The 26,313-nt window shown below is 41.1% G+C and overlaps 1 protein-coding gene across 4 annotated transcripts in view; it reads right to left on the reverse strand.

The window, feature by feature from the left end:
- kif21b (kinesin family member 21B) overlaps nucleotides 1-26,313 on the reverse strand; it is a 178,888-nt gene that overhangs the window by 13,238 nt on the left and 139,337 nt on the right. For all 4 annotated transcript variants that reach the window (XM_034166974.1, XM_034166975.1, XM_034166973.1 and 1 more), the window contains 3 exons: nucleotides 19,900-20,017; nucleotides 19,619-19,789; nucleotides 1,541-1,740 (listed from right to left, as the gene is read on the reverse strand). In XM_034166974.1, the coding sequence (XP_034022865.1) occupies nucleotides 1,541-1,740; nucleotides 19,619-19,789; nucleotides 19,900-20,017 (489 nt within the window). The remainder of the gene's footprint in view (nucleotides 1-1,540; nucleotides 1,741-19,618; nucleotides 19,790-19,899; nucleotides 20,018-26,313) is intronic.

Here is a 26,313-nt window from a genome sequence, read left to right on the forward strand (position 1 = left end):
ATGGTGCCATCAATGCTGAAAGGTACATCGAGGTTTTGGAGCAACGCATGCTGCCATCAAACGTCTTTTTCAGGGACGTCCCTGCTTATTTCAGCAAGACAATGCCAAGCCACATTCTGCACATGTTACAACAGTGTGGCTTCATAGCAAAAGAGTGTGGGTACTAGACTGGATTGCCTGCAGTCCAGACCTGTTGCCCACTGAAAATGTGTGGCGCATTATGAAGTGCAAAATACGACAACTGAGACCCCAGACTGTTGAACAACTGAATTCGTACATCAAGCAAGAATGGGAAAGAATTCCACATACAAAGCTTCAACAATTAGTGTCCTCAGTTCCCAAACACTTATTGAGTGTTGTTAGAAGGAAAGATGATGTAACACAGTGGTAAGCATACCACTGTCCCAGCTTTTTTGAAATTTGTTGCAGGCATCCATTTCAAAATGAGCAAATATTTGCACAAAAACAAAGTTTATCAGTTTGAACATTAAATATCTCGTCTTTGTGGTGTATTCAATTGAATATAGGTTGAAGAGGATTTGCAAAGTCATTGTATTCTGTTTTTATTTACATTTTACACAACGTCTCAACTTGATTGGAATTGGGGTTGCATTAGGGGTCTCCAATTGGTTCAAAATGCTGCTGCCAGACTTTTGACAAGAAGCTGAAAGTTCAACCACATTACACCCATATTGCCGTATCTTCACTGGCTTCCTGTCTCTGTGAGGTCGGATTTTAAAGTCCTAAAATTATTCAAGGACGAGCACCTCCCTACTTACCTCATCTATTTAAACCCTACCTACCGGCCCGAGCTCTGTGTTCTCAGGGAACAGGACTACTTTGTGTCCCTAGGGTGAATAAGACGTCTGCAGGCCACAGAGTGGTTTTCCTTGCCACTGTTGCCTGTGTGCTTGCTCTAGGGGTTGGTAAGGTTAGACCTTACTTGTGTGATGTGCCTTGAGGCAGCTTTGTTGTGATTTGGCGCTATATAAAATGGAATGAATTGAAATTGAAATTAGCCATCATAATATCCATTAATCTTCCAAGAAACTGAGTGTGAGTGTGTAATCTCCACAACAGTTTAGAAAACATAAACAAGAGTGCTCTGAGAGCACAATATCCCCACTGGCAAATGTTGCTTTGGTACAAGTACTTAACATTTTAAGGTTTGATAGTTGATTTCAGAATGCAGGCACCCTCTCATGAAACTGACTAATCTAAATTTGTTAATCACAGGCCATAACACTTGTAAAATAGGCCCAAATCGAAAAATATGATAATATGCATATTACCAACTTATAACAAGGACTTGTACCAAATTTTACAAAATTCCTCCTAAAACTGTGAGGAGTTTATTTCAGAATGCTTATACCATTTTTGGGATGGACAGACAGACTGATGGACGGAAATCTCCACGAAATAATCCCCCTTCAGGCCTTTGGCCAGCGGGGGATAATCACCAGTGATGAACATTTTTATTTTGCATGATTAGATGAGTGGATAATTAAGTAAAAGCTTTTTTCCTTCTTCATCTTCTTACCTAGATGCAGTGAAGATCTGTCTTGAGTTTGTACATATGGCGTTGATGGGACTTTCATGACCTCTGACTTCTCCAATAGGGGTAAAGTTGTCCACATTCCACACTTTCAACATGCCGCCACGACAGCCGCTGAGCAGCATGGGCCGACCCGGAACGTACGCCAGGGCACACACCCAGTCCTTATGGGCGTTCGGAATTTGCTGTGAAGGCAGAGACAAAAGTCAGACACACACAAAGCGCAAGTCACACAGACCGACAAACAATTCCTCATGATCTCATAAAGAAGAACAAAGCTGAGGTTTCAAGTTTAAATACAGCTCTGAATGTCAGTCATGTGCTTTTATTATATATATATATATATATATATATATATATATATATATATATATACACACACACAGTTTCTTGCAAAAGTATTCAGCCCCTTGGTATTTCACATTTTAATTTGTTTAAGGCATTTCAAATACAAAAGTAATTCCAGAGGTCCGTCTGTGTCCATGTGTGATATATATTCAGAAATTTACAGTTTATTTTACAGTTGAAAGGCTTCGTGTTTCCAAAAAGCTCCAAGTTTGAAAAACAGCAGAGTGAGTGATTAGAGGGGGAGGGAGCAAGAGAGAGAGAGAAAGAGGGAGAGTGGAGGAGAAGAGGAGGGGTACAGCATCAGAGAAAGAGGAAAGTGGAAAACTGATTCACAGTTTTTCATTTAAAAGAGCAGCTTTGACAAATCAGTCCAGGTTCAGTTCTTGTTCAAACAATTAGGTGGCAATTAGGTGTTATATTGTTTAAAAAGAAAAAGTAATGCAATCCCACTCAGATGTTGAAAGAAAAAAAAAACTGTCCAAATGACAGAAAAACTGCCTGCTTCACTGGATTAAAAGTTACTGTGTGTCATTTTTGAAGAGGACAGTAAATGCTATGTCCATTAAATATTAATGTGTTAACATTTTCAACACTATTTATTAACATAGACTTTCACAGAAACATGCAAATATCTTACAAATATTACAATATAAATATCATTTCTTGTTTATTATTCTTGCTTGCAATGTGTCTAAAACCATCCAAAAGTAGTTAAAATAAGGCTTGCCAAGAATGTTTTAGTGGTATAAAACCCTACAGCTATGAGCCGTGATCACTTAATTTACCCAGCACTAAAATGGTCCTAGTGTGTATATATACACACACATACACATATATACACATATACATACATACACATATATATATACACACACACACACACACATTTCTCCTGCTATTGAGGTGGGCGCTATTACTGAGGTATTTCCTGGATTTACAGAATTTGAGAGTATCTCTCTAGGCGTGCTGACGAAACTCGTAACATCAACAAAAAGCACAACCTGTTTATTTGATCCTATACCAACAAAACTATTTAAGGACCTGTGGCCCACTCTTGGGCTGACTGTGCTGGAAATTATATATCTTTCTTTAACTTCTGGATCTGTTTCTAAATGTTTCAAATCTGCAGTGATTAAACCATTACTTAAGAAATCTAATCTTGACCCTAGTGTATTGAAACACTATTGGCCGATATGAAATCTATCACTTTGCTCTAAAATTCTGGAAAAGGTGGTTTCACAGCACCTTATGGACTACCTCACCGAGAATAATCTTTTTGCGCCACTGCAGTCTGCTTTTAAAAAATATCATTCCACAGAGACTGCTCTCACTAAAGCGGTAAATGATTTTCTGCTTTGCAATGGATTCAGACACCACTACCGCTCTGGTGCTATTAGATCTTAGTGCTGCGTTTGATACAGTGGATCATCATATTCTACTCGATAGGCTGGAGAATCAGTTTGGGATTACTGGGAATGCCCTTGCACGGTGGACGTCATAACTGACTAGTTCTCACTAGAGGCTGACATTTTTTTCAGGAATCCCACAGGTCAGAGGATTCCAGTGGGATTCCCACAAGATGGGAGGCAACTTTATTACTTATCATGTGATTGGGATGGTACAGGATAAAAGTTAACAGGAACAGACAGGTGTGGGAACCAACTAATAGGACAAAAAAAAAAAAAAATTCTGTCGTTTTCTTTTGGTAAGCCTACACTGTAACGCAAGTCAAAAGAACTACACGCCCAGAAGCCAACAGTGTTTCCGGCCGCTGCTTTCCATGGGAATTCAAAGAAGAAGAGCAGTGGAGGGAGCAAATACCAGCAGAGAAACCAGTGTGTTAAAAAGTGATTTGCAACACAGTCAGAAATAATGACTTATCAATTAAGTTCACAGAATTGGCAGGGAAGATGCAAATATTACTGAACTTCAGGAGAGTCGAGACTGACGGTGTTAACACACTGCTTGTAAAACTTGAGGAGAGGCACACCACCCTCAGGCTCAATTCAGAAAATGTAGATACACTTTTTTCCCTACATAGCAACATTTAAGGTAAGAACGTGTTAGATGTTAGTTGAATGATTTTGATAGTTAGCCCCAATTAGTTTCTGGGCAGTGCTTTCTTGCAAAGAGACAAATATTCAAGTGTGGCCATTGTATTTTTTATTTAATATTTACATCATATGCCCTTTTTTCTTTTTTCCAAAACTCAGGTACAGTATGTGAATTGTGAAGGCAATGCCTTTATGCACTTTTGTTCATTAAGGACAGATGTCTTGCTTGGCACAGTTTTGTTTTAGCAATTGAAACATAAAAGTAATGCCACTGTTTTAACAGAAACAAGTGTTCAGTAAATTAGTAATATGCAACATTATATGTTATGTTTGGGTTTATTCAACTACGGTAGGCATGGTGTAACCCGTGTTTTCTTTTTTATTATTATTTTTTGCTGTAACTGACCTCCAAAAGAGCTGGAAACAGGGACTTAGAAGCTGGTCCTCCATTGAAAAACTCTAAGATCACAGGCCAATGCATTATTTATGTTTTGTGCCTTTTAGTGAAGGTGTTTTGTTTTGTTTTTTTTGGACTAAGGCAATACGTGCCTCCCTATATTACCACAGATGAACTGTTCCTGTTGCCATTTATTTTGAAATAAAACTGCAGAACACAAAGTAATCTAAAGAAGAACGGGGAGAAGATCAAATCAAATTCAGTGTATTGCCTAAAAAGTAAAGGAAACAATGGGAGTGGTACAAGAGCGGGAGTCATTCTGAATGGAAGCGGAATGAGAGTGGGAGTCATTTTTACCAGGAGTGGCATGGGACAGGAAATTTTTTTTTTTTTTTTTTTTTTTTTAACTCTCGTCCAGGATTGGGATGGGACAGGAATTTTTCTGTGGGAGTGGGACAGGAGTGAAAATCTATCCCCGTGTAACCCTCTAGTTCTCACTGTTTTGTACAATAACACTACCTCTAATTTTAGTGACATGAAATTTGGGGTTCCACAGGGGTCCATCTTAGATCCCTTGCTTTTCTCCCTTTATATAGCACTCCTTGGGCACATATTGCAGCGTTTTGGAATTACCTTTCACTGCTATTCTGATGACAGTTATACATGCCAATAACTGCTGGTAATCTCATCCACAAACTCCTTAGAAAACTGCCTTGCATTAGTCAGAATCTGGATGTCGAGCAACTTCCTACTTTTAAACTCTGACAAGACTGAAATGATGGTTCTTGGTCCAGTGAGATATTGGCATCAATTTGACCAGCTTATGCTTAGCCTAGGCTTGTGTGTCATACCTCACACTGACAAAGTGAGCAGCCATGGGGTAATTTGTGATCCTACGTTGTCCTTTGACCTCCACATTAGAGGTATTACGAGGACTGCTTTCTTCCACCTGCGAAATATAGCGAAGATTTGTCCCTTCCTGTCTATGGCTGATGCCAAGACCCTGATTCATGCATTCGGCTCTTCTCGATTGGACTACTGGAATGTTCTATTTTCTGGTTAACCGCAGTCAAGCATTAGGGGTCTCCAATTGGTTCAAAATACTGCTGCCAGACTTAACAGGAAGCAGAAAGCTTGACCACATTACACGCATTTTGTCATCTCTTCACTGGCTCCCTGTCCCTCTGAGATCAGATTTTAAGGTTCTGCTACTAGCCTATAAAATTGTTCACAGACTGGCACCTCCCTGTCTAGCTGACCTAATTAAACCCTACATACCGGCCCAGGCTTTGCGTTCTCAGGGTGCAGGACTACCTTGTGTACCTAGGGTGAATAAAAAGTCTGTGGGTCATACAGCTTTCCCTTATGCCCCTGTTCTGTGGAATGATCTCCCTGCATCAATAAAACAGATTCTGTAAAGACTTTCAAGTTCCAACTTAAGACACACTTATTTTCCCATTCGTATGGCTAGCATACTGGCATAGTATGTTGCTATGCTTTTTACTCAATTTCATTTTATTAGGAAATGGAGCGGGCCGCGGCCTCAGCTTTATCGAAATTCTGGGTCTTTTGGGGCTAGTGGCCAGCGATCACCTTAATATTTCATTTTTCTTGTTGCTTAATGCTGACAAATTATACTGTATTTGCTGTCTTTCTGATGCCTGATTCTGTTTTTTTCTCTCTGTTTGAAGTGAAGCTCCATACAAAGATGGGTGTGGTGTCTGTTTCTGTAACCCTCTTGTCCTGTGCACTGACAAAATTTCCTGTATATTCGTTTTGTGAATTGTTTTGTAAAGTGTCGGTAGCATGGCCCAAGCAGAGGGTCACCCCTTTGACTCTGGTCTGCTTGAGGTTTCTACCTCAAATCAGAGGGAATTTCTCCCTTTCTCAGTTATACCCATTTGTCCACAGTACACTCTATTGTTTATACAAGTCACCCTTTTACAGCCAGTTTTCTTTAGACAATTTTTTCTTTAGAACCATGAACATCTCCAAGTCACTGAAAATGTCTATTTACTTTGATCATTAAGAAAAAGAATATGTATGGTAAATTTGTCTGGAGTAGACAATTCTCAAAAACTGAGTGACTGTACAAAAAAAAAACACTAGGGAAGCCATCATGACACCCAGACAACTCTGAAGGAGTTACACGTTTCTGTGACTGTCAGAGAAACTGTGCACAGTGCAACCTCTCTTTGTTGCATCACCAGTCACACAGAGTCATAGCGGAGTGGCATAAATTAAGATATTTCAGCTACAGTTTGCCAGAAGCCACATAGGAGACACAAGCTTTAGCTGAAATTCTTCTCTGTTCCACTCCCCCAGGCCAGATCAAGTAATTTACTTTTGATGATAAAACCACACCATTTCTTTTGTCGTCTTGCAAACACAATGAATACAAGTTAGACTTTTTTCAGAATGAATTAACAACTTGGGGGGGGGGGGGGGGGAGTGGTACCGTTGTTGTTCCTGGTTTGACCCAAATGGACATGGTCTCATTAACTCCACCAAGAAAGTTTTGATTTTAGTGTTGCTCGTCTGTCTGTTACCAAAATTACGCAAAAACTATGAAACCTGTTTACATAAAACTTGGTGAAAGAGTGAGGTTTGGGCCATTTATGAACTTTTGGAGTGAATCTAATTAAGTGGGCGCATCAATGATTTTGCTTTTTTTTTTTTACATTGCAAGTAAAGGCATTTTTCAACATTTTTGTTAATTTCATCTAGAGATAATGCACAAATCTTTATGAAATATTAGGCGTATGTAGAGTGCTTATACCTACATTATGTCTTGAGAAATTAATGTTTTTTTTCATAAAGATCTGTGCATTATCCCTTGAGGAAATTCACAAAAATGCATCATCTCACAATGTTAAAGTAAAACAAAGACAAATAAATCAATCCTGGATTCACCGCTTTAATCGGAGCTGTTCCAAAAGTTAATGGCCCTCCTTGGCCCATATCCCACCCTTTCTCCAAATTTCATTGACAGGCCTAAAGAACAATGACAACATTTTGCCCTTTGACCTCCACATCAGAAATATTACGGGGACTACTTTCTTCCACCTGTGAAATATAGAGAAGATTCGTCCCATCCTGATGCTGAGACCCTGATCCATGCGTTTATCTCTTCTAGATTGGACTACTGCAATGTTTAATTTTCTAGTTTACCACAGTCTAGCATTAGGGCTCTCCAATTGATTCAAAATGCTGCAGAGGGTCACCCCTTTGAGTCTGGTCTGCTTGAGGTTTCTTCCTCAGAGGGAGTTTTTCCTTACCACTGTTGCTCTGGGGGTTGGTCAGGTTAGACCTTACTTGTGTGAAGCGCCTTGAGGCAACGCTGTTGTGATTTGGTGCTATATAAATGAAAACAAATTGAAATAAAAATTGTGTACTGTTGAAAGCAAGATTGTTCTTTTTGGGTGTCAGGGCCACAGACAGTTTGTCAGATGACCCCCCCCCCCCCAAAAAAAAAACTGAATTCCAGCCACAGTAGACTGTGAAGACAGTGAAGCATGGTGGAGCAAACATCATGATATGGGGTCATTTCTCATTCTATGGTGTCAGACCTGGGCAGCACGGTGGATTAGTGGTTAGCACTGTTACCTCACAGCGAGAAGGTCATGGGTTCAATTCCCGCCTGTGGCCTTTCTGTGTGGAGTTTGCATGTTCTCCCTGTGTTTGCATGAGTTTCCTCCGGATGCTCTGGTTTCCTCCCACTTCCAAAGACATGCGGGTTAAGTGGATTGGAATCTTTAAATTGTCCGTAGGTGTCTGTCTGTGGCCCTGTGACAGACTGGCATCCTGTCCTGGGTGTACCCCGCCTCGCGCTCTATGACTGCTGGGATAGGCTCCACCCCCCGCGACCCTTAATTGGACAACGCGGTTGAAAATGAGTGTGTGCGTGGTGTCAGACCTGTTTATCGGATAACAGAGATCATGTATTAGTTTAAATACACTGAAATACTTGAATAGGTCATGTTGCCTTATGCTGAAGAGGAAACGCCCTTGAAATGGGTGTTTCAACAAGACAATGACCCCAAAAACACCAGGAAGCGAGCAACATCTTGGGTCCAGTCCAACAAGATAAACATTATGGAGTGACCAGCTCAATCCCGTGACCTTAATCCTATAGAAAACTTATGAGGTGACATAAAAAAATGCTGTTTCTGAGGCAAAACCAAGAAATGCAGAGGAATTGTGGAATGTAGTCCAATCATCCTGGGCAGACGTTGGTTGACTCCATGCAACACAGAGGTGAAGTAGTTCTCAGAAACGGTGGTTAAACAACTAAATATCAGTTCAGTGATTCACAGAAAAGCTAAATCTTCAAGCATTTTTATCCAAGGCCATTAAATATGGCCTTTGGGTATTGCGAAGGCTTTGCGTCTGTCCATCCATCCATGCTCAGCATAAGTCCAGTCCTATTACTGCCAGAGTTTTCAAATTCACAGTGAACATTCTTGGGACACAGGCCTTGGACAAGTTCAAAGATGACTAACCTTGACCTATTTTAAGAGGTATTTTAAGTCACATTCAGTTAAAAAGTCACATTCTGTTTCAATCTGTTTGGTTAGTTTTTGAGTAGCGGGGTGATAGCCAATCAGAGTATAGCTGCACTGTGATGTCAAAACCGCTTCATTTTGTGTATAAATATAACCTCTTTGTCATGTATTATGTAAAAGCTAGCGAGAAATAAACACTTCTAAAATTGAAAACGCTGTTTTTTGTAACCTGATAACACCTCTGGAATCATTTACAAGACATTTTGTGGATGTTAGCATTCACGCTAACTTCCGTTAACTCAAAGCTCACCTCCTATGGAGTTAAATATGTCTCATTAATACTGATAACACAACTTCCGCTCTTGTCAAAAACTTGCGCGCGCACACGCACACACACACACACACACACACACACACACACACACACACACAAACACCATTACCCATTGCTTAAATTTTAGTTTATACAGTAAATGTTTTGAGTTTGTAAAGAAAAATGCAGATCCTGATATTTTTTAACACTAATATTCCTTTTTCTTAACTTTCTGTAACATAATAAATAAACTGATACATTTTTCTTAATGTTGTGATTTGAAACAGAATGTGCAGTGTTTCCAATGCATTTATGTGTATGAAAATAAAAGCTGTTATAAGGATTTTGCGCTGTACTCGCTTTTTTTAAGCACACCGCTATTTTTTTTATTTAGGGTTGTTTGTTTTTTTTGTAAAGGGACCATATACAATAAAGAACATAAATGCATTGTACCAGAACATAAATGCATTGTACCAGAGTTAGTTTAAAGCTAATTTACATCTGCAGTCCCTTGGAATTATTATTCCAAGGGATTATTGGAATTATTATTGGGATTACTGGAAAAATTATTTTATTAATAGTATTATTTTGAAAACAACTGTATGTGCCCTCAGAGCACTCTCTAGTTATGAATGTGTTTCTTAATCATCCTTAAACTGTGACTCCACTGCCTTCATATTCTATGTCTTTTTATTGACTTTACTTTTTATTTAATGTAAATCATTCTGAATTGGATCTGTGTCTGAAAATGTGCTTGGGGTGGAGGGATTTGTAATACTTTATGTAGTGGTGGGATTAAATACAATTGTCTTTAAATCCCAGTGAACTCTGACCATCTCCTGAAGCAGTATGAGTTTGTTTATTCAGAGGACTGAGACCCGTTGTAGTCTTTTCATATGATGCTGACTAATCACTCCAAGTTCACACAAAAGGCTGTAAGATATTTTTATGAAACTGTGAAACACCAAACAACAGTGTATAGTAATGACAAACAAATTGCTTCACATATTTCTGAGGAAAATCACTTTGCCTTTGGGTGTGAGCAGAACAGCACACTGCAGCAGTTTGTGTGTCCTGTAATATATACTATATTATGCCCCAAGCCACAATTTGACAATGTTACATAATTTGACAGACTGCCAAGGAGATGATGTATAACAGGTTGTGCTGGCTGCATCATAAATAAGGTTAAGGTTGTGTACCACAGACCACACTGACTGTTGATTAATGTAGATGCTGGATGGAAATAATAATAATAAACTCTTTGTAGGCTTAATTTCTTTGGATCAACAAAACAAACAGTGCTGCTTAAAATGCAGAGCACTATTATGCAAATTACCACCATCCACCTGCCAACAGACATCTTCATGTACATTGCTAACACAGGAAAACTGATCCATAAGAGACTCCACAGAAGTTAGCAAATGTGCACATAAACAAAACATCTCTGTTAGAAATTGTGTGGACTTAAACTGCCTCATGTTGACACAGGACTTCACTGCCACATTACACGACACCACTCTGTTAACTTTGCACACAGAGTGAAGGTTCTGGATAAATGATAACCTGAAGGGACCACTCCACTGAGAACAACAGTCAGCTGACAGCACAGCTACACTACACCACAGTAGCAACATCATTTGATAAGATGTACAGCACAGTCACCCTGGCAGCTTGGACACAAAAGCTGCTGTGCTCCACCTTAAGATTTTTACTTCTGTGCTGCTGCATGTCTACAGGGTATGTGCATGACACCAAGAGTAGAATTATTAAGACGTCAAAGGACAGCAAGTCTTTTTGCTGGTCTAACAAGCAGATTTCTCTACTCTTAACAACGCTTCATTTCTGTTACTTGTTGAAAGAAGCCCATTGATTTATTTTATTACTGCAGTGAGGTGACATCATTAAACCGCAACAAAATGGTCAGATAGATAAGCAAGCTGTTTATATCAAATGTCAAGAAACAGGCACATTTCTGTATATGAAGCTCACTTTCTTTTGCAATATATTTGCCTCAAAGGAGACATAACATGCTATGCTATACAGGGCTAACAGGATGAAAACTACTTCCACTCCAAGCTTCTTCTTGTACATCTTGTAAAGGTTAACAGCCATGCAAACTTCTCCAAATATTAATCATGACAACACAGATGTGATGGTACATAACACATAATGAACTTTACAATGTAATTATTTTTCACACTGTTGATCAATCCCCACCCCTGCCGCTATCTTCATAAACATGGCAACACAGTGATCTCACAGCAGCAAGAGAGATTCTGGGACAACTATAACAATAAATAACTGTCAACCTATTCTGGGGACAAAATGACTTGGCGACTGATCACCACCACCTTGTGTTGCCATTTGCTGTATTCATTGTTTAGTGTCATCCCACTACAGTGACCACACAAAAGCACTTTGACTCCCATTTCATAAACATTTTTTTCTTGCTCTTCCTCTCAGTTGCCATGATAAGTACATGTTTTAGGCTTCATATGTAAGCTTAAGTATTATTGAGGATTTATTTCATTCATTTAAAAGAAAAACAGAAAAGCAAAATTAACAAAACATTACAAACCATTGAACAAAAAGGAGCAGTTTGGCCCTTTTTTACAATACAATCTTGCAAAGCATCATCAATCGACATCATTGCATTTCTATGACTGTCACATGCCACCGACTTCTTTCCTAATTTTAACCATTATTTAAAAGACTACATCCCTAATAGATTACATTTTAAACTTCAAACATTCTAAACATTATTAACAGATTACATTTTTGGCTTTGTCACAGCCCACTGACTTATTTCATAGTTTCATACTTACGAAATATATCAAGTTTAATACGTTTTTTAAATAATTTAAGCAACCTTGATTCTTTGATTTCTTTGTTGAGGTTGTTCCAGAATTTTACACCATTCACTGCAATACTTATCTTGGTTTTTTAAAGACTTCTATGCCCTTCAAATTATAACTACTTACTCTTTTTTCAAACATATTTTGAATGTTTATTGGTAAGGTATTGTTATTCGCTTGGTACATTTGTAGTAATTTCAAATCAACTAAATCATGAAATTTAAGTACCCTATACTTAATGAACAATGGATTAGATGGATCTCTAAATCGACTGTTGCCAATCACTTTTAAAGCTCTTTTCTGCAAAATAAATAAAGGTTGTGTATAAGTTGTACATGTTGATCCCCAGATTTCTACACAATAAGTCAAATATGGAACAATCAATGAATTGTACAATGTTAATAATCCATAACTATTTAATGAATATTTAACTTTATGCAAAACTCCCTCAGCCCCAACCAGTCCCAGCAGAAGACTGCCCCTCCCTGAGCCTGGTTCTGCTGGAGGTTTCTTCCTGTTAAAAGGGAGTTTTTCCTTCCCACTGTAGCCAAGTGCTTGCTCACAGGGGGTCGTTTTGACCGTTGAGGTTTTACATAATTATTGTATGGCCTTGCCTTACAATATAAAGCGCCTTGGGGCAACTGTTTGTTGTGATTTGGCGCTATATAAAAAAATTGATTGATTGATTGATTGAAAACAGCAATGGCTTTCGCTATCTTTCCTTTTATGTAATTTATGTGTGACTTCCATGTAAAATCTTCAATCATAACTCCTAAAAATTTCATTTCTTTTACCCTTTGAATGTCCATTCCATCTATTTTTAATGACATTTTTTTTTAACTCTGTCATTAAACAATATGAAATTTGTTTTATTAAGATTAAGTGACAATCTGTTTATATCAAACCAATATTTCACTTTTTCCAACTCTGTATTTATCACTTGTGCTACTTTCTGTATATCTGATCCAGAGTAAAATAATGTATCGTCAGCAAATAAAATGCTACCAAGTACATTAGATATATTCACAAAATCATTGATATACAAAATAAACAGTTTGGGTCCAAGTACCGACCCTTGTGGTACTCCACACATAATACTACACAATTCTGATTTAGTATTATTTATCTGAACAAACTGTTTTCTATTTTCTAAGTAGCTTTTTACCCACTGATGTGCAATCCCTCTTATTCCATATTGTTGTAACTTGTGAAGCAATCTTGAATGATCGATAACATCAAAAGCTTTTTCAAGTCAATAAAAACACTTACCATATAATAAATGCTTACCAGTCCAGTAAGTATCAGTGAAATTGTGGAGAGCTGGACATGTCCAAACTTGTCCTCTGACACGCCGAAACGGAGGTGTTCCTTTGTCTCGCTTCCAAAGCGAATCGGTCTTTACGCGCGAAGCCTCCGCGCGGCTTTCCATGACATAATCTCTTGTTAAAAGTGAAATCTGCTGGAAAATGGCTGATGTCCAGCTCTTGTGATAACCAGAGAAAGAGCACACGACGGTCTCGTATCCACAGAACCATCCGTTTAGAAATGGTCCGATGGCTTGTGCCGCGTCGTCGCAGCTCGGAGCGTGGTGCGCCGAGCGTCCTTAAAGGGGTCCTTAAAGCTGTACTAACAGACCTTATTCTCTGTGAAGCCCGTAAAATTTTCACCGAAAGCCAGATAAATTTTTCGAATGGTTTCCAGGTGCCAGTCTCTAACAGCTTCTGAAAAAATTCTGATGGAAAAAACCCCCAAATCATTCCTCCATTTCCTGACAATGAAAATGCGACGAGGGGGCGGGACCACTCCTTCCACAAGGCGTGCTCACAGACGAATGACGTCACCAACAGGTGTGGAAAAACTCACGTATGCGCACAAGGGTTCAAGCTTGTCTGACGTGAAAACATATGAATCAAATCCATATAGTTTAAAAAAAATAAAAAGGTACGATACTTTATGGACAGACCTCGTATTCCTTATTTCATCTTTTTACACACTGTCAAGGAAAATACTATTGACCGTATTTATAATTGTATTTAATTTATCTTCTACTATTGGTTTATTTCCCACCAGATTTGATCCCACCTTTGAGAAATAATCATTAAACTCATTTACAACTTCTTTTATATCATTTATCTCTTTATTTTCCTTGACAAGGTAATTCGGAAAAGTTGATTTCACTCCGTCACTTTCCATCACACTTTTTATAATTCCCCATGTTGCCCTCATATTATCTTTACTCTTATTCAGTTGTTCACTATAATAATCTTTTTTTTGTTTCCTAATTATTGTCAGTTTATTTTTATATTTTTTGTATCTGTGTTCTGTTTCCTTTGTTTGCATTTTTAAAAAGCACTTATATAAAGTTTTTCTTTACACAAGCATAAAGCGTATTCATGAGGTGTTTTGTATTGACCATTTCTGATTGAATGTGGGCATGTAGAAGGGGTGATATGAGGCAGATCAATGTATAAATTCAAGGCGTGTGTGATTTATGAAGCGAAGACTAATGTGAAGTCAAACCGGAGGTTCCATGGAAAGCTGTAGTCTACAGTTTTCCCCACCTACAAAGAATGGAGAGGTCTGTAATTTTTATCGTAGGTACACTTCAACTGTGAGAGACAGAATCTAAAAACAAAATTCAGAAAACCACATTGTATGATTTTTTTAAATAATTTATTTGTATTTTATTGCATGAAATAAGTATTTGATCACCTACAAACCAGCAAGAATTCTGGCTCTCACAGACCTGTTAATTTTTCTTTAAGAAGTCCTCCTATTCTGCACTCTTTACCTGTATCAATTGCACCTGTTTGAACTTATTACCTGTATAAAAAGACAACTGTCCATACAAATAATCAATCATACGCCAACCTATCCACCGTGGCCAAACCAAAGAGCTGTCTAAGGACACCAGGGACAAAACTGTAGACCTGCACAAGGTTGAGATGGACTACAGGACAACAAGCAAGCAGCTTGGTGAGAAAGCAACAATTGTTATGATTATTTATTAGAAAGTGAAAGAAACAAGATGACTGTCAGTCTCCCTCGGTCTAGGATTCCATGCAAGATCTCACTTTGTGGTGTAAGAATGATTCTGAGAAACCCCCGAACTACATGGGAGGACCTGGTCAATGACCTGAAGATAGCTGGGACCACAGTCACAAAGATTACATTAGTAACACTATGCTGTCATGGTTTAAAATCCTGCAGGGCAGCAAGGTCCCCCTGCTCAAGCCAGCACATGTCCAGGCCCGTTTGAAGTTCACCAGTGACCATCTGGATGATCCAGAGGAGGCATGGGAGAAGGTCATGTGATCAGATGAGACCAAAATAGAGCTTTTTGGTATCAACTCCTCACCATGTTTGAAAGATGAGAACAACCCCAAGAACACTGTCCCAACCGTGAAGCATGGGGGTGGAAAAATAATTTTTGGGGGTGCTTTTCTGCAAAGGGGACAGGACGATTGTCGTGTCTTGAAGGGAGGATGGATGGGGTCATGCATCACGAGATTTTAGCAAACAACCTCCTTCCCTCAGTAAGAGGGTTGAAGATGGGTCATGACTGGGTCTTCCAGCATGACAATGACCCGAAACACACAGCCAGAGCAACTAAGGAGTGGCTCTGTAAGAAGCAGTTCAAGGTCATGGAGTGGTCTAGCCAGTCTCCAGGCCTGAACTCAATAGAAAATCATTGGAGGGAGCTGATACTCTAAACCTGAAAGATCTGGAGAAGATCTGTATGGAGGAGTGGACCAAAATCCCTGCTGCAGTGTGTAAACTTGGTGAAGAACTACAGGAAACATCTGAGCTCTGTAATTGCAAACAAAGGTTTCTGTAGCAAATATTAAGGTCTGTTTTTCTATTGGATCAAATACTTATTTCATGCAATACAATGCAAATTAATTACTTAAAAATCATACAGTGTGATTTTCAGATTTTTTTTTCCAAGATTCTGTCTCTCACAGTTGAAGTGTACCTATGATAAAAATTACAGACCTCTCCATTCTTTGTAGGTAGGAAAACTTGCAAAATTGATAGTGGATCAAATACGTATTTGCCTCACTGTAGGTAGATGGTGGCAACAGTTAAACTACAGCTGACTATTAGTTGAATTTAAAATGACATTTAATTCATTTTTTATCTATAGTATGGTGAATGGATAATGCTTGTAGCATTTGCACTTTTTTGGAATTTCAAAGAGATTGCACTTAAGTCACTTTATGCGCTTTACAAATCACTCTGGGCGCGTTAAATAGAATATTTATAAAAATAAAAATGCTGAAAAGTTTGATAAAAAATATTAATAGTAAAAATATAAAATGTGATTTTAAAATTGCTTCTTTTAAAACTGCAGTATAAGTCCATTTGGTACATGATTTGGCTGAAGGATTAATTAGTCATGGTATTAATTATTTGTTTCTATGTAATGTTATTATGAGAACTGATTAAGCATAAATTGAACAAGGTAGCATTTGCGCATATGAGGAAATGTCTGTTGCTGTTTAAAATGGATATGCATGTAATAATGTGAATATTTGCTTTTGTGTTTCTGTTGAAAGGTTTTTCACCTTCCTGCCTTCCTGGCTCATTTACCTGCATGCTGCCTCGTCACTTGCTACCTGATGAATTGCTTAAATTGCAAAAATAAAAGGAGAAAAAGAGGCAACTGTTTGGTCATTGAGTGGAATCCAGTTCAAGCCTGGGTAGATGAATCATCCTTTTTCAAGTTGAGAAAACTGCACATGATAAACCTATCCTCAATTCACCAGTGAAAATAAATGGTCATCTGAAGAGGGGGAAGGCAACAGTTTTATGTCTGATTTGGGTTTTTTTGTACATTGTTTTTGGCTGTTGTTTTTACGTATACTTTCAGTATGAATCCTACACACTGTTTTATAAATGAGGCCTGAGGTCTGATAGTGCACTCTCAAATACATTTACCACCAATCTCAGATTGTCATGCTGACATTGATGAAAACTGGGTTTAGCCCACATCAGAAGTAGAGTTGCTTGATTTGTGCAGATTAATAATATCATGACAAAACAGATTTACAGACAGTCGGAGCTAGTCTGAAATAAACAGGGGATAATTACACCCAACCCAAATATGTAGTTCACTTGAACAGATCCAATTACAGTGAAGAGATAACCACATTTTGTTGTAGTGGGAAAAGGAGATGAGCCATTCTTCCATTATTTCCTGTACTTCACAGTTCAGCTTTTCCGTCTCAGATCATAAAGTGTATTCTTCTCCTGTAAAGACTATGATCATATCTGAAAGCAGTTCTGCACAGATATGATGTAATGCTACACATACTGACACAGAGACAAGACCTACACTAAAGCCTCTTTCCAACTTGCAATGAAAGCAGATATCCTCCAGCAATGTACCATTCCGATCTTATGTAGAAGGACAAAATGGCCTTGTTGATACAATAACGATTTGTATTTTCACCAATCCTGCCAGTATCATGCATGTACTTTGTATGTTCGTCCATGCAGTATTAAAGAAAATGTAACAATAACTATTTGTGTTAACCACGGTGAGCACCATCTGGGATCCACTGTACTCTTATTTTAAGCTGGGCCTTTAAATGTGACCTTTCAATATAATGTCTGGTAATAAAATAAAATAGCAGTATGATTTAAAAAAAAAAGAGCAGGAAAGAGAAGAAGAGCAAGAGAATGTGCACATCACCACTGAAATAATGTGTCCACAGAGGGGTGCAAAACTGTTCATACAATGTAGTACTGTATTTCTGCCTGAACTTATGCCAACAAAGTCTCATACCAGCTCATGCCTATTATGTGGGCTGCTGCAATTAGTCGACATAGTAATTGCTGCTTATTGCAGTTGCACAGTGGCTTAGTGACTAGCACTGATGCCTCACACCATGAAGGTTGTGGGATCGCTTTGCACCCTTTCTGTGTGGAGTTTGCATGTTCTCCCCGTGTGTGGGTTTCCTCCAGGTGCTCCAGTTTCCTCCCACAATCAAATCTGCTCCTTTCTCTGCCCCTGACTAAGGCAGTGTCTCTACATCTGGAGTTTGTCCCAGGGCGCCGGACTGTGGCTGCCCACTGCTCCTAGTTGTTGGATTGTGTTGAACTGTAATTAGGATGAGTTAAATGCAGAGGATAAATTTCATTGTATGTATGTACAATAACAACAAAGGTTATTCTGTTCTCATGTAGATGCTGAAAATGCATCACCATAAATATTTTTAATCAATGCATCATTTTTATTATTTATCTACCTTTTTGATTTCCATTACACTTCAATTCAAATAAATATTCCTCAATGCCACAACATGATGCGTATTGTGTGTCTGCCTGATTGACGTGACCCAAATAGTTTTCGTCTCCAGTCACTGGTTAGTTCAGCTGCAGCTTTTTAAAAAAGCATGACATATGCAGAGTCAGACTCTGTTACTCAACACCAAAGGCATCAAAGGTATGGGATTATTTCAAAACAGCTCAAAAACAGAAAGGTGGTTTGTACAGGGTGACCAAAAACAACAACAAAAAAAAACCCAGAACCCATAAAAATTGTAATAAATCCTAAAAGGTCCAGCAAATTTCTTGACATCTGCAGGCCTTAAACCTCAGTCTGTGTACGATCATTACCCAAAGTTTTAGTTATCTTGGTCGCTTTGCACAAGTCATGTTCTTTTCAATTTAAATACGTCTGTCTGTCATGATTATAGAAGTTGGCAAGGCTAACCCTAACCCTAACCCTAATCTCAGATTGCATTAACGCAAAATGGAATCCATCTCAGAGCAGCTGTCTGCCCTGCAAAGAAATTGATGTTGGAGACCAGTGAATATTCACACAATTGGATCCGGACAATTAACAGAAGCCGTATTGGAGTTCTGTGTTTCTGTGCCTAACCCAAACACGACAGCCTTATCAGCTACCAAAGGTCAAAATGCCCCACTTATTTTTCCTCCAGAAAGATTTCAAAGGCCCTGGTGAAGCATATAGTCCCTCTTCATCTGCGCTTCCCCACAGTCTGTGGTTGTCGTCAAGGCCACTTCAGACTCTATGCATACACGGACAGAGACTGATATGAACCACCTGCACACATGGATGCACGCAGAATAATTTTTATGGTGACGTGTAGCTTTAAAACATTCCAATTATCAACAATATTAAATTGTCCAAAACCCAGTTTAGGACAATTTAATATTGTTTAAACGTTTAAAATTTAGTTTAAAGGTTCAGAGAGACTGAGAATTTTTGACGTACTCAAACCTTAAGAGTACAGACTTTTGATACAGGTCTTGATCAGCGTATTTTTTAAGTATTTCAGATGTTTTCCGCAATTTGGCTGGCTCGATTTTCTACCCAGTGCACAGTGCCGCATAGCACAATGCAAGTTTCATTGCTAGTTTTCATTTGATGCAGTTGTAACAACCACATTCTGTAAATACTGGTGTGCAAGTGTGCATCCTTCTTTTAAGTTTTGATGTGTACTCTCAACATTTCAATTAATATATGTCAAATTTGTGCCCCAGTAAACCCTACAAACCTCACATGCTATATACATATATATAGTACAAATTTTAAGAGAACTAAGTGAGGACACACCTGAGTGAGCTCCTGATGTTCTAGGTCCCATTTCTTGATGCCATTGTCTCTTGATCCACTGAACAGCACACCACCCTGTACAGCCAAACACTCGATGCCATCATAATGAGGTGGCTCAAAGTTATGCGCTGGTCCCACATTACCCAGCATGCCCTCAGCCACGTCAAACACCTGGGAATAATGTGGGAAAGAGAATGTGATATAAGATGTCTACTATCTTTTCTGTTGTAGTTAATGTGGTAAAATGATACCTGAATATAGACTAAACCTGTGTTTGTTACCTTTACATAATGGTCTTTGGAGCCAGTGATTACTTGGTCTTTACTCAGCAGAGACTGTCCCACTGTCAGACACATAACGGAGCCGATGTGGCCTGTCAGTTTTCCCATTGCCAGCATCCTGCAGACACACAGAGAGGGAGGAGTGCACCAAAGAAGGTGAAGGAAGTGTCAGAGAAATTCATTACTTAGGTGAATTTGATTATTCAAGGTTCCTGTTTCGCTAAATGAAATGATTCTCTTATGAGTGAGCTAAACCTGCTGATGCTGTTTGCAGAGATGATACTGAGGGAATGTTTAATGCATTCATTTTTCATTTCTGAAAGTTTTTATGTATCACTAAATGGGTCTCAGCCCTTAAGGGTAAACTTTCTGATTCAATCTCTTGATCATAACACTGCTGGAATCATTTAACAGCAATGAGAATAAGATAGAAATGGATGCTCCTCAGACGTGGAGCTACTCGCGGTGAGCATGAGGCCGTACTCCCACGGGAGTTTGGGAGTGTGATTGCACTCTTCGCGTATATTCCTCCCTCTGCAGACGCCACTGCTGCCTGTGAGCGGATCCACACTACAGTGACGCGACTGCAGACAACACCCCCGCGCGCTCCTCCTCATCACCGGGGACTCTAACCACGCCTCCCTCTCCACCACCCTCCCCACATTCACCCAGTACGCCACGTGTAAAACCAGGGACAATAGATTACTGGACCTTTTTTACGCTAATGTGGAGGATGCTTACACCTCCGCCGCCCTCCCCCCGCTTGGACGCTGGGATCACAACCTCGTCCACCTGCTCCCCCAATACACACCCAGGGTGAGAAGAGAGCCAGTGCAGAAAAGGTCAGTGAAACTCTGGACTGAAGAGGTCACTGAGAGGCTGAGGGACACTGTTTCAGAACCACAGACTGGAGCATGTTTCAAAACTCTCACAGTGAAGACATCAACAGCCTGACCCAGTGTGTCACTGACTACATGAGCTTCTGTGTGGAGAGCACTGGGCCCACCTGGAGGGTACAGTGCTTTCCCAACAACCACCCCTGGGTGACCCCCGAGCTGAAGGTCCTGATGAACGAGAAGAAGAGATCTTTCAACTCGGGAGACAGAGAGGAGCAGCATGGAGTCCAACAGGAACTCCAGTGGAGGATCCGGGCAGCCAAGGAGTATGGAAGGAAGATGGAGGAGCAGCTGGCCCAGAACAATGTCAGGGACGTGTGAAAATGCCTCAAGACCGTCTCCGGATTTGGGCAGGGTACCAGCAGGACTGCAGATGGAGATTCTCGGTTTGCAGAGGAGCTAAACAGTTACTTTAACCGTTTTGGCTCCTCCACACATGCCCCCCCCCCCCCCCCCCCCCCGCCCCCCGCCTGCTCCTGGCTCTCCACACGTCTCCAGCAGCCAGCCCTCCAGTCCCTCTGACTCCCCACCTTCTTCCCCCTGTCACCTCCACTGCACCCCGGACTTTGTCCCTCCTCTCCCCACACCTCAGCTCCCCCCTCCCTCCCCCCTCACTGTGACGCCGACTGAGGTGAGAGGCCAGCTCCTGCGGATGAAGCAGAGGAAAGCAGCAGGACCTGATGGGATCTCCCAGAGGCTGCTGAGGACCTGTGCAGATGTGCTCTGTGAGGTCCTCAGCCACATCTTTAACAAGAGCCTCAGCCTGGGGGTGGTCCCCACCCTGTGATAGACCTCCTGTGCGGTCCCGGTTCCCAAAACACCGCACGCCAAGGAACCGGCCCACTACAGACCAGTTGCCCTGACCTCCCACCTCATTAAGACCATGGAGCGGCTCGTCCTGACTCACCTCCGCACCGTGGTGAGCGACACCCTGGACCCACTGCAGTTCGTCTACAGGCCCAACATCGGGGTAGATGATGCTGTCATCTACCTACTGCAGCGAGTGCTCACCCACCTGGAGACCGGCGGGAGCACTGTGAGAGTCATGTTCGATTTCTCCAGCGCTTTCAACACCATCAGACCGGCACTGCTGCGGGGGAAGCTGGAGGACGCAGGTGTGGATGGACATCTCGCCGCCTGGACCATCGACTACCTCACTGACGACCCGCAGTATGTGCGGCTGTCAGTCTGAGGTGGTAAGGTGCAGCACCGGGGCCCCCCAGGGCACCATCCTCTCGCCTTTCCTCTTCACCCTTTACACCTTGGACTTCACCTACAACACGGACAGCTGCCATCTCCAGAAGTTTTCTGATGACTCCACCATTGTGGGTCGTGTGTCTGAGGGGAACGAGCTGGAGTACCGGTCAGTCATCACAGACTTTGTGGACTGGTGTGAGCGCAACCACTTGTGTCTCAACACCAGTAAGACGAAGGAGATGGTGACTTCAGGAAGAAACCACCACCTCACCCACCGGTGAACATCCAGGGGGAGGACAGACAGTGGACAGTTTCAAATACTTGGGTGTTCACCTCAACAACAAACTGGACTGGACTCACAACACTGATGCCTTGTACAAGAAAGGCCAGAGTCACCTCCACCTCCTGAGGAGACTGAGATCCTTTGGAGTGAGCAGGCCTCTGCTTAAGACCTTCTACGACTCTACTGTAGCCTCTGCTCTCCTCTATGCTGTCGTCTGTTGGGCCCCGGGCAACACAGAGCAGGAGTGAAAGAGACTGAACAAGCTGGTCAGGAAGTCCAGCTCTGTCCTGGGCTGTCCTCTGGACTCTCTGGAGGAGGTGGCTGAGAGGGTGTTAGCCAAGTTCAAATCCATCATGGACAACTCCTCTCACCCTCTGCACCAGACTGTAGTGGAGCTGAGCAGCTTCTTCAGTGACAGACTGAGGCACCCTCAGTGGCAAGAAGGAACGATACCGCAGGTCGTTCCTCCCTGCTGCTGTCAGACTGGACAATAACACTGTGAAATAACTACTTGCAATAATATGTCCACAAATCATGTGCAATAACAACTTGTTTACAAATCCCAGCACTAGTGTCACCTTATCACATCTAAATTCCATTTCACATATTGTAAATAAGATGCTCCTATCACATACATACATACATACACATGGTATATATATTTTTTCAAAAACTATATGGATTTCATTCATATGTTTTTACGTCAGACATGCTTGAACCCTCGTGCGCATGCGTGAGTTTTTCCACGCCTGTCGGTGACGTCATCCACCTGTGAACACTCCTTGTGGGAGGAGTCGTCCAGCCCCTCGTCGGAATTCCTTTGTCTGAGAAGTTGCTGAGAGACTGGCGTTTTGATCAAAATTTTTTCTAAACCCGTGAGACACATCGAAGTGGACACGGTTCGAAAAATTAAGCTGGTTTTCAGTGAAAATTTTAATGGCTGATGAGAGATTTTGAGGTGATACTGTCGCTTTAAGGACTTCCCACGGTGCGAGACATCGCGCAGCGCTCTCAGGTGCCGCCGTCAGCCTGTTTCAAGCTGAAAACCTCCACATTTCAGGCTCTGTTGATCCAGGACATCGTGAGAGAACAGAGAAGTTTCAGAAGAAGTCGGTTTCAGCATTTTGTCCGGATATTTCACTGTTAAAGGAGATTTTTTTAATGAAAGATGTGCGGACGGGTCCGCGCGTCGGGACGCAGCCGGCGCGGTGCGGCGGCACACGAAAAACACCTCCGTGTTGATAACCATTTGTAAAATCCAGGCGGCTTTTGATGGCTTTCAGTGGAGTGAGTATATGAGAAATTGTTTAACAGCTGGACATGTTCCAACTTGTCCTTAAGGCTTCCAACAGAGGTGTTTTTCCTGTGGCGGAGCGTCGCGGCGGCTGCGAGCTGACGCTGCAATCCGTCCACACGTCTTTCATTAAAAAAATCTCCTTTAACAGTGGAATATCCGGATAAAATGCTGAAACCAACTTCTTCTGAAACTTCTCTGTTCTCTCACGACGTCCTGGATCAACAGAGCCTGAAATGTGGAGGTTTTCAGCTTGAAACAGGCTGACGACGGCGCCTGAGAGCGCTGCGCGACGTCTTGCACCGTGGGAAGTCCTTAAAGCGACAGTATCACCTCAAAATCTCTCATCAGCCGTTAAAATTTTCACTGAAAACCAGCTTAATTTTTCGAACCGTGTCCACTTCGATGTGTCTCACAGGTTTAGAAAAAATTTGATCAAACAAAGCGCCAGTCTCTCAGCAACTTCTCAGACAAAGGAATTCCGATGAGGGGCTGGATGACTCCTCCCACAAGGAGTGCTCACAGGTGAATGACGTCACCGACAGGCGTGGAAAAACTCACGCATGCGCACGAGGGTTCAAGCATGTCCGACGTAAAAACATATGAATGAAATCCATATAGTTTTTGAAAAAAATAAAAAGGACCTATACACACTCACATACATACACACACACACACACACACACATACATACACACACACAGTATATGATGATATGTGAAAATCAATGTTAATGTTTAGTACAGTAGCCTTTGTTTGAATTACAGAGGTCAAACGTTTCCTGTAGTTTTTCACCAGGTTTGCACACACTGCAGCAGGGATTTTGGTCCACTCCTCCATACAGATCTTCTCCAAATCTTTCAGGTTTGGAGTTTCAGCTCCCTCCAAAGATTTTCTATTGAGTTCAGGTCTGGAGACTGGCCAGGCCACTCCAGGACCTTGAAATGCTTCTTACAGAGCCCCTCCTTAGTTGCCCTGGCTGTGTGTTTGGGGTCATTGCCATGCTGGAAGACCCAGCCATAACCCATCTTCAATGCTCTTACTGAGGGAAGGAGGTTGTTTGCCAAAATCTCGTAATACATGACCCAATCCATCCTCCCTTCAATACGGTGCAGTCGTCCTGTCCCCTTTGCAGAAGAGCACCCCCAGAGTATGATGTTTCCACTCCCATGCTTCACGGTTGGGATGGTTTTCTTGGGGTTGTTCTCATCCTCTAAACACGGTAAGTGGAGTTGATTCCAAAAAGCTCTATTTTGGTCTCATCTGACCACATGACCTTCTCCCATGCCTCCTCTGGATCATCCAGATGGTCAGTGGTGAACTTCAAAAGGCCTGGACATGTGCTGGCTTGAGCAGGGAGACCTTGCTGCCCCGCAGGATTTTAAACCATGACAGCATCATGTGTTACTAATGTAATCTTTGTGACTGTGGTCGCAGCTCTCTTCAGGTCATTGACCAGGTCCTCCTGTGTAGTTCTGAGCTTTCCCAGAATCATGCTTACCCCACAAAGTGAGATCTTGCATGGAATCCCAGACCGAGGGAGATTGACAGTCATCTTGTGTTTCTTCCACTTTCTAACAGTCATAACAGTTGTTGTCTTCTACCAAGCTGCTTTGCCTGTTGTCCTGTAGTCCATTCCAGCCTTGTGCAGGTCTACAGTTTTGTCCCTGGTGTCCTTAGACAGCTCTTTGGTCTTGGCTATGGTGGACAGGTTGGAGTGTGATTGATTGAGTGTGTGAACAGGTGTCTTTTATACAGGTAACAAGTTCAAACAGGTGCAATTAATAGAGGTAAAGAGTGCAGAATAAGAGGGCTTCTTAAAGAAAAATTAACAGGTCTGTGTGAGCCAGAATTCTTGCTGGTTGGTAGGTGTTCAAATACTTATTTGTAGCAGTAACATACAAATAAATCATTTAAAAAAATGATACATTGTGATTTCCGGATTTTGTTTTTAGATTCTGTCTCTCACAGTGGACATGCACCTAAGATGAAAATTTCAGACCCCTCCATGATTTTTAAGTGGGAGAATATATATATATATTTGCCTTTTGTTCATACATGTAATTGTAGTATTAATCCTAAGAATCCATCCATTTTCCATACCCATTTACTCTAAGTGTCACGGGGGCTGGAGCCTATCCCAACGGTCATAGGGTGTGATGCGGGTACACTCTGGACAGGACGCCAGTCTGTCACAGGGCCAAATATTCACATCCACACGCACACCTATAGATAATTTAAAGTTTTCAATCTACCTAATGTGCATGTCTTTAGATGTTTGAGGAAGACAGAGCACCCGGAGGGAACCCAAACAAACACGGGGAGCAGATGCAAACTCCACACAGAAAGGTCACAGGTGGGAATCGATCCCATGACCTCCTTGCTGTGAGGTAACAGTGCTAACCACTAAGGGATCGTGCTGCCCCTAATCCTAAGCAATGTTTTATAAGTGAGGACCCAGATGTCTTCAAAACAAACATCACAGTTTGTAGCCAAAAACACCCCACTGACACTCAAATAATGCATTATAACAAATAAATAGACCAAGTTTCAAGCATGTCACACTGATTCATCAAAAGCTGTTTCAGCTGTACATTGTAAAGAGAGCATGAGAATGTCCTCATACACAGCCACAAAATTGTTTGATTTGAAGATGTTTAAAACAAAACCTCAAAAATAAGTATGGCGGCACGGTGGCTTTGTGGTTAGCACTAGTGCCTCACAGCAAGAAGGTCGTGATATTG

Source organism: Thalassophryne amazonica, chromosome 3 (genome assembly GCF_902500255.1).
Source record: "Thalassophryne amazonica chromosome 3, fThaAma1.1, whole genome shotgun sequence".
NCBI classification, from domain to species: Eukaryota; Metazoa; Chordata; class Actinopteri; order Batrachoidiformes; family Batrachoididae; genus Thalassophryne; species Thalassophryne amazonica.